This window comes from Danio rerio, chromosome 11 (genome assembly GCF_052040795.2).
Source record: "Danio rerio strain M-AB ecotype USA chromosome 11, GRCz13ab, whole genome shotgun sequence".
NCBI lineage: Eukaryota > Metazoa > Chordata > Actinopteri > Cypriniformes > Danionidae > Danio > Danio rerio.
Genome location: NC_141031.1, coordinates 27,499,591 through 27,514,224, shown reverse-complemented (window position 1 = coordinate 27,514,224; position 14,634 = coordinate 27,499,591). Strand labels below are relative to the sequence as shown.

Genomic DNA, 14,634 nt, shown 5'->3' with positions numbered 1-14,634 from the left:
GCGGCTGTGGTGATTAAGAAAAGATGTTAAAATCACTGTAGCTCATTACAAACATACACTGCAACGCTTTAAACTTGTAAAAAACTAAAAACTTGTCTTGATACAATTGTATGCATAACTATGGAGACTTGTTAATTTGTGGCTGTCCATTAAATCAGTGGGTGGGGAAACCACACTCCTACGTCACGTTGCATTGGGCCTCAAAATTGGTGGGATTTGGATCCTATTTTAATTTCAGCAAATAAAAAAAAGACTCACTGTGTTTATATTACCCCAATATAACTGTGGACACACTACACCAACACGCAGCTCTGTCTAAACAGCTTACCAAAGATGATTTTCATCATAGGTGCCCTTTAAATGTCTAAATGTTTAACTAAAAGAGTGTGTTTGATCAAAACTCACCTTTTTGCCTCCAGTAATGGCCACTTTCTGGAGTTTCCGGTAACAGTATTTGGCATACGTGCTGATTGGGAGAGCTAGAGACAAAAACAAATGAGTGATTACTACCCTTCTTAGACACAAAGCCTACAGTCAATTCTTTGACAGACTTATGTCTAATGCATCAAAACCAGTTTTACAAGTTAAACCGAATCACTTTTCTTTGTTTGGAACTTGTTTAAAATGCGCCATAATTATTGTTAAAGCATGAGTGATCATGGGACCCCAGCGCCATGTGAAGAGCGAAGCATTCAAAATGAGACGTTGTTTTAACAATGAATTAAAAAATGAAGATTTGGTCCCATCAAAAGTGTAGAGGAACCAATTCAGCCAGCAAATTCTGTTAGCAGTGACTCATCAGATCAACATGTGAAACAAACAGAAGGGTTTTCTCCTAGGCCGTGTTTTGTCAATGCTCTGTTTTGTTCCTCAGTTATGTAAGAATCAAAGACTATTAAGTGAACATCGCTGAACATTTTCCATTACTTGGAGTCAATTATATTTCCAGATATCACTTGATGACAGATTGTGAAACAAACTCCAGACTTGTAGAATTACTGGATTTATTGTACAGCCAGCAATGTGGAATTTATAGCAGTCTATGCTCAGTATTTCAGAGAAACCGCAGCCGTTCACTACAGGATTCACAGGAGAGCTTCATAACTCCAAAGTTAAATCCATAGGGGGCATTTCTAATACAGGCGCAGCAGGATTTGCGAATCTTAACTAAAGGAGCCAGATGGTAAAAACTTGTGGGGCGATAAAAAACATCTTTTCTGGAAAGTGCCCCAAACTCGGCACCCCTTCAGATTTATGGCAAACAGGTGACACACATGCGTGTTGACACAAGCTCTTGTTCATTTCTGCGCGCCAGACTGCAATTACATCTAATGAGAGATACTGCTTCATGAATTTACCCTTGATCTCTATTTTTCCCCCAAATTCCTGAACCTAAACAGTTCATTTAAAAGGCAAACAGAGATTCTGCTCCCTTGGTTTTGATATTTTGCGTGACTGACTAAATGCTGGTGGTCCAGCTCTAAATCAACAGCTTGCCCTCATTTCAAATGAAAGGCAACAATAAAATGAAGGAAAACAAGAGGAAACAACAACTTTTCAGGGGCCGCAAATGAGACCACACAGATCTTTGTGGAGACTCCCTCTGTCAGAGAGATGAGTAAATTCCTGCTTTACAGCAGCCCGTCATCAGGGTTTCCAACTTAGCATTCCAATAAACTCTTCAGCTGAGCCGGCCCAGCATTCAGACCAGATCCAACCTCAAGAATCCCCCTATTGTTGTGACTCACACACCCAGCTGCAGCAGTATCTGTGAAGTCAACCAACTCATCTGGACATCTGCCCATCAGATCCAGCTTAATGACTCAAAAACATTGCAGGCGAGGGCAGACATATGAGCCATATCCTGCTCCTTCAAGTGGCCAGTGGCTGAAGCTGGTTTAATGGGCTTGTGAATAGAGACGGATCATGCAGCAGTGGCTGTGAGTCAATGTTCTGCCATGCCTGGAGGCGGTGAGAGTGTAAGGGATCCTCGCTGCGGTCAATGCCATGGCTGTGTGTAGGCAGAACTCATCAGGGCTAATCTTTGTGGTAATAGTAGTAAGGTCAAAGCGTCACCACATGGAGGCACTGTCATTTACTGATAAGCACACGTGATGTGCACTGCCCGAAAGGGAGGATTGACATAGTCTTATTGACAGGGCAAATAATTGATCCTACTAATGCTGCCAGGAGCAAAGCACTAAATATATGCCTACAGAGGCCTGTGTGCAAACATCTGATTCTCCTTCTCCCTCATATTTCAGAGAGCTGAATGTCTATTTTATCCATTACATATTTCAAGTTCCTTATAATTATTTTTAAAAGTCTATTATTGCATCAAAGTTCCCCCTGTTTAAAGTGAATCTAACATCAAATTGTTCTTTTTTTTCTCTGTACAAAATAAGTAAAAAAAATACCTTCTGCTTCCTCATCTGAGTTTTGTTTTCTCTTCTTTCTTGACTTGGAGTTCTTCTTTTTACTATCCTGCTGGTCCAGTATGAATTGGGTTACTGCAATGAAGACAAAATTAATTAAATACAAAGAAAAATACATTTATTTGCTTTAATTATATAATATTATATTAATCAATTAACTGCATTTTTACATTTGTAATAATAATAATAATAATAATTCCATAATATGTGTCAGGGCTACATACAGAATTATTAAAGTCAAAATTATTAGTCCCCCTTTATATATATTTTTCTACTTGAAATATTTCCCAAATTATGTTCAAAAGAGAAAGGACATTTTCACAGTATGTCTGATAATAATTTTTCTTCTGGAGAAAGTCTTATTTGTTTTATTTCGGCTAGAATAACAGCAGTTTTTAGCATTTTAAGTTCAAAATTATTAGCCCCTTTAAGCTTTATATTTTTTCGATAGTCTACAAAACAAACCATCATTACACAATAACTTGCCTAATTACCCTAACCTGCCTAGTTAACCTAATTAACCTAGTTAAGCCTTGAAAATGTCACTTTAAGCTGTATAGAAGTGTCCTAAAAAATATCTAGTCAAATATTATTTAATGTCTGCATGGCAAAGATAAAATAAATCAGTTATTAGAGATGAGTTATGTAAACTATTATGTCTAGAAATGTGTTGAAGAAATCTTCTCTCTGTTAAACAGAAATTAGGGGAAAAAATAAAATGGGGGGGCTAATAATTCAGGGGGCTAATAATTTTTATTTCAACTGTATATACAGGGCGATCTTTTGAATCACCCTGTACAATAAAATATAATATAAATTAGGGCTGGGCGATACGGCATAAAGATCGATATTTTAATATAAGTTGTTAATGCCTCAGAATTTTAAAAAGTACCCAAACAATGACTGAAGCCACAAACATTAAAGGGTCCATTAAGCTGCATAACATCTTTGGCCAATAAATTTTTCGGTGGTAAAAAATTCAGTACATCTATAATATTAACACACTTTTAGATTCTCATTGTTGCACATTTCGGTTTTGTGATTGGCTTTTAGATCAATAGTAAAAATGTTCAGAGCTTATCATTGTTATTGACATGAATTTTATTGTGATTCAATATAATATTGTTTATTGGCTCAGCTCTAATATAAATATACAGTAAAAACAGTTACTATTTCAAATATACTATAAATATTCAAATTGAACATACATGTCCTTTTTAAAATATGTTTATTCCAGTCTTCTTAAGACAGAAATCCTTTCTAAGTGTTTACAATTTTTTTTGGTCAAATTAACTCCTGAAAAAAAGAATTTAACACTTGCATGTCCATTCAGATCTGTGAAGAGGATATGTTCTATGCATTGCTAAAATTCCGCAACAAGTAAGAAAAATCCCTCTTGAGGCCTTGTGTTTGTTTTTGTGTTGCTGTCATAGTGCACAAGAATGTGTCCTGTGTGAATGACTTTTTCTCTGTAGCCTAGCAGACACACCAACTAGCATGATTAATATTTTCTTTATGGTTTAAATAAAAAATCAAACTCACTTTTCTTGTCATTGGTTGGCTCTATGTGCCGCTGAATGTATCCTTCCAGGTAGCAGCAGAACTTGGGTGAAGGAGCGAAGAAGGCCAGACACACAGCCATGAGCTCCCAGCCTGCAGCCAGGCTTCGCGGGCTGGTGTTTCCTGTGGTCTGCCTTACCAGCTGGACGTAGAGCTCGTCCCTCAGGCCCTGCATGCCCCAGCACTTAGTGACAATGAGGAGAGCTGCATGGCGGCGGTCTAGACGTGAAGGTCGGTCCCCCATGTAAGCCTGGACCAACTTAAACATTTCGCAGGCTTCTTTGCGGACAGTGCGGTCATTGGTCATCAGCATGGGCTTCTTGATGGAACCGCGATTCCAGGACAGCATGTTGGCAATAGAGACTTTGCGCCGGAAAAGGCCCTGGGTGTGCATGTTCAAGTGTTTGCTGGCCCAGTCTGTCATGCTGGTGTCTGGGGGTGGAGGCTGACGGAGGGTGGCGTAGGAAAGCTGGTAGGTAGCACCATCACCTCCCTGTAAATTGGTCTCGCTGGCTATGTGACGATGAGGGCCAAGGGAACCCGTTCTGTTGTCTACTATACCTTTCTTTCTGCTGTCCAACTGAGCCTTTGGCTCTACAGTTCCAGCCTGCAAATAAGGAGAAACAAGATGAAAGGGTAATATTCATAAAATAGCTTGTTTCAACACACCGTGAGATTCTTAAACTGCTTTTCAATGAACTTAACTGTCTCCATCCCTATGTTCTGCTCTGCTATAACTGCAGGATCTGTCCCCTAAAATGTTTCAACTCCACAGATAAAGAATTCCAATTCACTATAGATGAAGTGTGACCAATCACTGACATGAAAACTTCTACAGCAAGTCATTTCTCCTTCCATGTCTCTAAAAAATAGTGCATATCCAGCAATGGCCTCATTTTGATCCCTGGAGGAATTTTGTCCTGTAAGAAGGTCCCTTATGCAGTCATTGCCTCTCTAGCTGTACTGAAAGCTGTATTCCTGTACAAAAACCAGACACGATGTGTTTGCCAACTTTACTTTTATACCAAATATATAAAATGTAGGACACTGTTGGTCAAAATGACATAATTCCTAGAGGTCATTCAACAGATTTTATACAGGAATCAGAGAGTGAAATTCAATAGTTTTTAAGGCCTTTTTAAAGACTCTGTCCATACATTTTTAAAAACCATATAAGCACTTTAGGCTTCAAACAGAAAACCTGGCGAGATTCTACCTTTTAGTATATTTACTAAATATTAATGAAAGAAATTAATCCAAAACTAAAACATTATCCATATACTGAATAGAAATCTATTAAATCTAGCTAAGTGTCTATAGAACTGCTGGAAATATTGGTTTTGTCTTGGTTACTACAGTAAACAAACCAGCATGATGTTAAATCTAGTAGGATTTCATTGACTGCATAAACTACACAGCATCTTGATATTAGCAGATTAAATTCAGACAAACTTTAGTTTACAACCTTACACTGCACAATCAAAACTAATATACATTTAATACCCTACATTTAAGCATAACATTTAAGACTTTTTAATACTTTTTAAGACCCTGCGGACACCCTGTTCAAATAGGGCAAAAATTTTTGGCATTATAGCCCTGTGGTCAGTGCACCGACATTTGGTGTGACAGCACTCCGGGCGTCCCAAGTTCGAATACCGGCTTGTGGACCTTTCCCAGTATATATGAGCTATTCCAGCCTAATGGATGTGACATTTGCACTAAAATCTCAAAACATAAATTCACAGAGAAAGTATATGTTAACATTATATTGAAATATCTGTTTCTATTTTACAAAACAACTGACCACATAGTTATAGGAGCGAAAAAAATATCAATCTGTATACATATTATACATCTTAAAGGAGGGAAATAAACATGTGTTATGGATGTGACCAAAAAAGTACGCAAGTTTACAGTATACAAAATACTTTGTAGAAATTCTATGTATTAAACTGCATGACCCAAAAGAAATAGAAATAGAGAAATAAAGATAAATAGACAAATAAAGAGTTCTCTCTATAAAACAAAAACAACTGATTTTATTTAACTTTTTTTTGCATTAATGAGTAAAAAGCTCCATTATGGATGTAACATATCTCCATTATGAATGTGACATGTGAAGTTGCCACTTGTGTGATTTTGGTAAACCAAACATAATGGTTTGAAAATACTGAGAGAGACATTTATGAGTATTTCTAAAGTGCTGTAAAATACTTGATTACACAAAAAAACGCAGTAACGGTTTTGATATTTTGGTGAAAACTAGTTTTTACATTTTGTTTGTTTGGTGTATTATAACACCACTATTATGTTTGGATTCACCATTAGTCCAACTAAAACCAGAAGACCACTAGGCATGGGCTGGTATAAGATTCTAAAGATATGGTAACCTTGTATAAAAATATCTAAGTTTCACAGTATTGTGATTAGTTCTCTAAAATATATGCTCTTTTAAAATGTTTGGGTTATAAACAAAAACTTGTTTCCCCTTTGAACACAATATATTTTATTTTGAGAAACATTAATAATATTTTAGAGTAGTAAACATGTCAGGCTAAATAATTCAAATCAATCATTGACTTCTGCTGTCTTCATTTCAAACACAGATTTCTTTACAATTTAATTTGTAATTGCAAATTGGATATCTTTTCTGCTGGAGATACCATTGTCCTAAAAAAATATAAAAAAAATAAATAAATCTTACATATACTCTAGGAATGTTATAGTTGAAAATTCTGGAAGGTTTTAAAACCTTGACTTTTTCAAACCATGGTATACCTTAAAAACGGTTATTGTCCCATGACTAAAGGCCACAAGAAATATCAAATATCTTATATTCACTCTTATCTGCCAAAGGTTTTGGTCAGTAGCATGTTAAAATGCCAATGTGGTGATATCTCTTATACACTAGGGAATGAGTTGACCTATGATGTCATCAGCGTATGGAACAATCCCCAGCAGGTAGCAAACCCCTATCGGCTGCACCCTAGACACACAATTGGTTGATACACTGACCACGCCTGACCAGGACCCAACTGTCCCGTCTGTGCCAGCAATACTACCATATGGGCCACAGCAGCCATCCTTCCTGCTCAATAGGCGTCATGTTTTGCAGCTCTGCTACGTTCTGGCATTTTACCCTTTACCCTGGCAGACCGCTGCTGGATTTGTACCAGAGGATGGCGGGAGGGAAAGAGGTGGGCGAGACGGAGTAGATATCATCGCCTCTTTTTAAATGGGTAAAGAAAACATTTGCAACGATCAGCACCTGTAAGTCTCAAAGCCCTGAAATAATCCCTTTCATGTTTCCAAAGCTGATTTGGATCGAAACCCTAGTCATGAATCCTTGAAGGCATTTGAGAAGTTCGGCCCTCTGGGCGCCGGGCTATTGAACAATGCAGATAGAATTCATCACTGAGGGAGGACAGATTACAGCTTTGCTACGGGTCAAAGCGGCAGTAACCGTTCCTTTGAGTGAAATCATTGCCCTTAACTAGAATCATGTGCCGCTGGGGAATAGCCTCTAACTTGCCTGACTGCAACGTTGAATACACAAGTGAAAGATATTGTTATACTGCCTGTTGCCTCATTGAGATTTATGTTTTCGACTGAAATAACTACAAGATTGATATTTTACTGCGCTACTATGTTAAAATTGGTGGTGTAAGGTGTACACAGTAATGTGTTTCTAATAAAGGCTGTGCTTAAAAAAAAAATAAAATCCGACAGCCATGAAAAACTTCAACCAAAACAAAGCCCTCTCCCAACAGTCCCATGTAGAGATTAAACAAATACGACGTCTGGTTTTTAATGATCCTGAAACGCAAGATCTGTGGAAAAAACACCATGCCAGAAGTACATACACATGAGACAGCAATGCTATAAAATAACAAGGTAAAAGCTACTCCCGTGGAGGATGTGTAAATGTTAAGTTCCTAATATGAAACTGATAGTTTACCATAAGAGCATCTGTAAAATTTTCCGATAAGATTGAATTTTTTTTATGTTAGTTATTTTCAAAATAATTATTTATAAATATACCAGTTGTTTATTAATTCATAATGTGTAACGCCTTAACACGTAACACTCCACTTTCTTTTAAAAACAGGCTCATTTTACATCTCACCTAGAGTTAAACAATTGAGTTAAACCCTTTTTTAATTCTTTAAACCAATCTCCGTGTCTGGTGGGAGCACTTTTAGCTTAGCTTAGCATAGTTAATTGAATCAGATTAGACCATTAGCATCTCAATCAAAAAAATGGTCAGTTTCACTATTTTTCCTATTTAAAGCTTGTACTACTAATGAAAAATAAATAATTGGAGGCTCAATGATATTATGCAGCACCTGAAAAAAAAAAGAGTCTCTCACAAATGTCTTCAAGGTTGCAAGATTATCATTGGGCATGCTGTAGCCATGATACGGGAGCAAAGTCCCTTGATTATTATGCTGGAATGGGAGAATAATTCTGCCTAGAAAATATCAACTTTCATTCTGTCTTAATACACAATTTAACTACAGAAAAGTCAAGCTTTAAATAGAAAAATTATTGAAACTTTTTGGTATTTTCTGAGTGAGATGATAATGGTCTAATCCCATTCAACAATCTATGCTAAACTGAGTTAAAAAACCCATTAAAAATGGGTTTGAATGCTGTTTATGGCTCTAATAACTTGCAGTCATTTGTGTAAAATATAAAGGCATTCACTTTTTTTTTTAAACAAACGTATTGTTAATTTTTATTTCATGATATGTCAAATTATTCAACCTGATTATAAGGAGTCAAACAGAGAATCTATGCAGTACCTGTGAGGGGGGTCCAGAAGTCTCTGGCAAAGACAAATAACTCTCTTCAAGCGTGTCCACTTTTTCATAAGTCCGCTTCTGTCTTCCTGGAATATCCAGAGGTGTGAAGGCCATACTAGGATTGTTATTTGTCCTGTTTAGTGACTTGCTGCAAGATGCAACATCCTCCCTGGAGGAGCACTGTCCCACGCTGTGTGTGCGCTGAGAGGAAGAGCTTTCTGACATCTCAGAGTCCAGACTGGTTTTGGTCTCCCGCATTGTGTTTGAGCGACTGACCACCTCCCTCATCTCTTCCATGAGACGCTCATTTAAAGCAGTGAGCTCCCCAGTGCTGCCCACAGAGCCTGGGCGACCCTGGGCTATTCTCCTCCTGCTTTTTCTCCGAATGCTGGGAGATGGACCAGTTGAGTAACCAGAGTCCTGGTAGCTAACAGCAGGAGGAGGTGGTGTTGAATAGTCCTGAGATCCCTGGCTGCCCTGTCGGCTGTGGTGCACTTCCATAGCTCTGAGCACACTTGCTTCTAGGATCCTCAATGACTGCTTCTTCTCCAGACTGGTGGGCTCCTTCGGGTGACACCTTGGAAGAAGGAGAGATTCACATGCGGAGGTTGGAGAGGGGCTGGGAGAAGGGACCGGTGACGAGGAAAGCAGCCCTTGTTTGGGATCTACATTCACCATATGCTTGATACACTCCAAGCCTGCCGGACTATAATCAGAGGGGTTCCTCTTGTGTCTGGAGCTGGTGTGAGGTTGAGCTGGATGCTGAAGGAGTTTCATCTTCTGGAGGCTGTGTCTGGAGAGGCCGTTGTGTAGGTGAGCACCTTCAACCTCCATATCTACTGGAGGCTCATCATAAATTGGGCAATCGGATGATGGGTCATTATAAAACCGTGCAGTTGCTCCATACTGAGGAGAGACTGGTCTAGACGAACTGGACTGTGGTCGTAGAGAAGAGGTTGCACAGTCCCCAGAGGTCACCAGGCAGAAGATACCATTGGTCGCCTTTCTCAAATGGTGGGCCTGCCTTGAGTCCGCAGCTATCTTTCCACCTGGTGTGGTTGTGCATTTAAATTTGTATTCTGTAACAGGTTTGCCACTGCTAGGAGCGAGTGTGCAGGCTCTGTGATCACTGGCTTTGCTTTGTGGGAGATGAAGAGAAGTTCCTCTGGTTTCTCTAGTCTGGCTCCTGCCGATGCTGCTGACCTTTACCAACATGGCGGCTTTAGATCCAGGAGAGGGCTGCCACTTCTGAGATGAGTCTCTTTGCTCTTGCCTGTTGTCAAAGAAATGTATTTTAGTTTTTCAAAACGAGAATGTGAGAGAAATGCAACACAAATACATGGAGCAGCAGTAAAAACAAGTACAAGTAACTGTTAAAAAGCTACCCTAGGAAACCAAAACCAATCATCTTTGCGAGTCCAAAACTCCAATCTTCATTGTACTCTTCACCATCCAGACTAATCTAGCTAAATTCTCAGCAATTTAATGTAATTAAAGGTCTGTGTAGAGTACAGAATGTCTATTTAAACGTACATAACGCCATTGTCAGGAAAACAAAACCATGATTGTTCAACTGAAATAGATTTTAAAACACTACAATGTTTGAGTTTAAATCAGTTTTGTGCTGGAAATGAATGCGGTTCCTTGAATTGTTCTAGTTTGAGGGTTTATCTACAACATATTATTGTCACTAAGCTGATCTGTAGTCGTTTGTAAATGAGACAACTCCCACAGCTTCAGTGGTCCTAAACAGTGGTTCATACTTAGGACAAACCAAAAGATATGATAATATCAGGCGACTAATCAAATTCCACAAACATACTCAACACAATTCACAACACAATTAGTAAAATAGTAGCAGCAGTAGTAATAAAGATTTAAATTACCGTTACTGTGCAAGAAGACAAACTCTGTTCTGTACTTAGACATCCACAAGTGATTTACTTTCACACTACAGAGAGTTTATGCACACAACTGGACACCACAAAAACCCCCAAGAAATCCTCTACTAAAAACTGATCAGGCGACCTCTAAGGGGAATTCTCATGAGTCACTTCAAAAGTAAAGTTTCTAAAGTCTGGTCTGGTTTTGCTTCCTCTTTCACCTCAATAATCTATATAAACAAACAGATCTACCGGGTCTATCTCGAGTAAGAAATAGGAGAGTTATGTCAGCCTGTAGGTAAACTTTTATTCAGCCATTACACTATGACGATCCATTGTTGCGTTTGGAAACAACACGTGAGGAAATTACTTCCTTTCCCTTCAATTTGCTGTGGCGTTTTACCTCCAGGTAGAATTGCTTCCTTTTCTTATCAAATTCATTTCTCACATATTTGAAGGTAAGCAACTCTTTGAAATGCCAGACAGGTACAGCATATAGGAAGACTGAAAGTCAGCCATCTGGCAGAGCCCCAAGGCCATTGTAAAGACTGTCAGACGTGACAACACAACAATCAACAATGTTCAAAGTCTGTCACACTGATTGAGAGACTTGACACTTGAATCACACAGCTTAAATGGTGTTGGTTTTCTCAAGCTGGTGATGAAGGGGATGTTGTTACCCACCAAAGAGAAGATTGTAAACAAGTAGCTGCTCTTTCCATTGAAATTTAGCTTATACTATACAGGCAACAATGAAAATGATCTGTAATGTAGATTTAGGTCTCAAACATGGGACACTGAACATCTACGGAGAGATGTTTATGTAAGGGCCGTGGATTCAATGGGCTGTTGTTTTACGAGTTCTGCCGATGTGTGGAAGTCGGCAGCTCGATTTCCTGTCACAGGGAATGGCTGTTAAGGAGTTCAAAGGACAAGAGTACACAACCTAAAGAGGAAATACTAATGCGGATGTAAATTTAGCCCCAGCTTAATCGCTGTACTTGTGAACATTCCTCGGAAATGCAAATAATCAACTAACGTACAGTACTGATCAAAGAGCTACGAAGGATGTTTAGGCACCCATGCAACAAAATCAATATTTCATTAATTACTAATAAATAATGTGAGAACATGGCTTGAATGGACAACACATACTTACAGTAATTTGTCAATAATTAAGCAGAACATATGTGATATTTATCTCTTATAGACAAAAGCAGGTCGCACACCAGAAGCACCGCTCAGCACTTCTGGTGTGCTGACTTGCGGCGCCAGTGTGTGTATCCTGATAGAAACCTATGTTTAGATTTCCAAAATGCATGGTTTTGCGTGGCGCTGCACGGCGCGCCGCCGAGCGGTGCTTCCAGTATGCGACCTGCTAAAGACACCAGTAAAACTCAAAACATGTTTAAACAGGTCATGAAAACAGTAAGTTTACATAATGCCCTGAGGCCTTTTGGTGCCGCACTCTGACATCTAACTGGCATCAAGAACATAGTTACAGGTAGGGTTGTGAACATGAGAAAATTTTCCCACCGGTTAATCGACATGTGAGAACACCGGTAATACCCGTATCACCGAGGGGGTGGGGGTTTCCTCTTTTCTTTTTGCGTTTAAATAGCTTATAATTGCGTGCGAACAATATCAATTTCAGTTTTGCAGCAATTGTTTAAATGGACGAATGTGGTGAATGTTAGAATGTTTTTCCAACGAATAAGAAAACACAATAGAAAGATAAATAATTAAATTGCAAACATTTAAATAAGATTAAACGAATGAACAAGAAAAAAATTTAAAAGAAAAACTAAATGAACAAAATGACATTACAAAAATTACAGGTCGACAAAGTCTTTAAAAAAAAAAAGAAATAAACAAAAACACTGTAAACTGGCATTTAATAACAATAAGGTTTACATGTTCTTTGCCAGGAATCCTGGCTAATATGTTGACCATCTCTGGCTAAAGATGGGATCTTGTGGGGCTCACTATGTTCCCCATCGTGCTGAACACACTCTCAGATGTGCAGCTTGTTGCGCACACTCAAAGGTACTTTTTGGTTACATTTGTCAACAGGAGGAACATATTTGGTTGTCTATTGTTTTCCTACCTGACTTCAATTTCTTAATGTATTAATTAGCCTAATGCATTATATATTAATAGCTTAGTCCTAATGAACAATCCGTTTTTAAAATACATTATTAACAAATCTATAGGCTATTGAAGAATAAACCGAATATGAAATATGATCCTTGCATAATGATCACAACTAAACAAGCTAGCACTCATTTTATATATAAACTATAAATAAAAAAAAGAAAGAAATGTTAAGAAATGAAACATGACATAAAAAATCTAAAGACTACAGGCTAAATAAAAGCGCGTCGTCAGAGCTAACATTACCGCACGCGTGTCAGTTTACATTTTCTATAAAGATCAGACAGCCTATACAGATCACACAATCTCAATAAACAACATGTAAATGTATAAATATTTCGATAAGTATTGTTATGAAATATTTATAACTATATGATCTTGCTTTTTTAGTTATATCGATACCAGCTTTGAGCTCTCTCACACAAGCGGCAGTTGACAGGCACTGCATAGGTGTCTTATGTCACTGTCAGTGGCAGATTACACACAGCATACCCTGGCAAGATTATTTATTTGTTGCCGATTTGCGCGTTGTTCCTTTTTTAAAATCTCTCAAATTAATGTTGTCTATCGAGTAATATAATCTCCCTCAGAGATATTGGAGTTCAGTAACGTGGTGCGCAGTATATAACCGTTAAGCTTAAATAGGCTAAGCATATTTTTACTAATATTAAGACACAATAATACAAACTAGCCACCCTTTGATTTTTTTTTTCGTTTACGTATATTTTTATCAAACAAAAAATGCAATGAATAGTTTTTTTTGGTTTTCATTTTAATAGAATTTATATAATTAATAGGCTACACAACTCCTACATAACATTGGCTCCAATTGCGTTTTGACAGATAAAGATACACTTTTTGGCTCAAAGACACACCTAGTTAAAAACATCAAAATGTTTCCGAACTTGGCGAGCACACCGCGCGATTCATGCAAGTAGAACTCACCAATCTGCCTCACACTTTGTATGGAATACATATTTCAATAATAACGACAGACTAATTACCTCAGAAAACACATAGCATACAAACACTGACTGCAGTGATTTTTACTTTTCTTCATAAACCTGTGAACCTCTGAGAAAACACTTGATGGTCGCTTGGTCACGAGACACGCCAGGGGAACCCAGTGTAATGGTCAAGGAAAGCACAGGCTTGCGCTTGCCACATCAGGTCAGAATAATAACACATGCAAAAGTAAGTGTGGTGGCTTGCAGCAGTGAGGAGATTGTAAATAAATAAGGATGTAGGGATGTCGATAGAGTGGCTTTTGGGTTTCTTTTCTTGTGGATTCCAACCACTAGCTACCCATGTAAAAGAGTTTTTAGCATAGGGGTCATGTAGTCATCTAACTTCACAAATTTTAATGTTCAATATGTATTTGAATGAGTATGGTTGGTTATTTTACTTAACGCTCAGATTTGATTATCATAATTAGTTTTGTTTACAGAGTTTAAGGTTTACTGTAGCATTATTATTCACACCTTACAGATGTTGATCTACCTTAGTTGCACACACTTTGTAACATTTTCTTTATCAAGTTTAAGAGTATCAAAAACACTTATGTTTATTTTATTATAAAGAGATCGGATATTTTGTTTACATGTTTATGTTTTTGTCTGTTAAAACTATTTGCCTTAGTAATGTTGGTAAATTAAAATAAAGTGGTTAAATAAAAAATCCTATTATTGCTAAATGTATAGGTAAAAAATATTTAATAATTATCTATATCAAATTATTTGAAACATGATATAGTGATCTTTTGTTTTTTTTTTGCAATAATCGCCCAGCCCTAGA

General features: G+C 37.8%; 1 protein-coding gene across 3 annotated transcripts in view; it reads right to left on the bottom strand.

Moving 5' to 3' along the window:
• arhgap46a (Rho GTPase activating protein 46a) overlaps positions 1 to 14,634 on the bottom strand; it is a 47,927-nt gene that overhangs the window by 6,207 nt on the left and 27,086 nt on the right. For all 3 annotated transcript variants that reach the window (XR_015501915.1, XM_087272306.1, NM_001007295.1), the window contains 4 exons: positions 8,804 to 10,076; positions 3,978 to 4,602; positions 2,418 to 2,510; positions 406 to 479 (listed from right to left, as the gene is read on the bottom strand). Coding sequence is in view for 2 of the 3 variants with exons in the window: in XM_087272306.1 (XP_087128432.1) it covers positions 406 to 479; positions 2,418 to 2,510; positions 3,978 to 4,602; positions 8,804 to 10,076 (2,065 nt within the window). In the remaining variant the exon portion in view is untranslated. The remainder of the gene's footprint in view (positions 1 to 405; positions 480 to 2,417; positions 2,511 to 3,977; positions 4,603 to 8,803; positions 10,077 to 14,634) is intronic.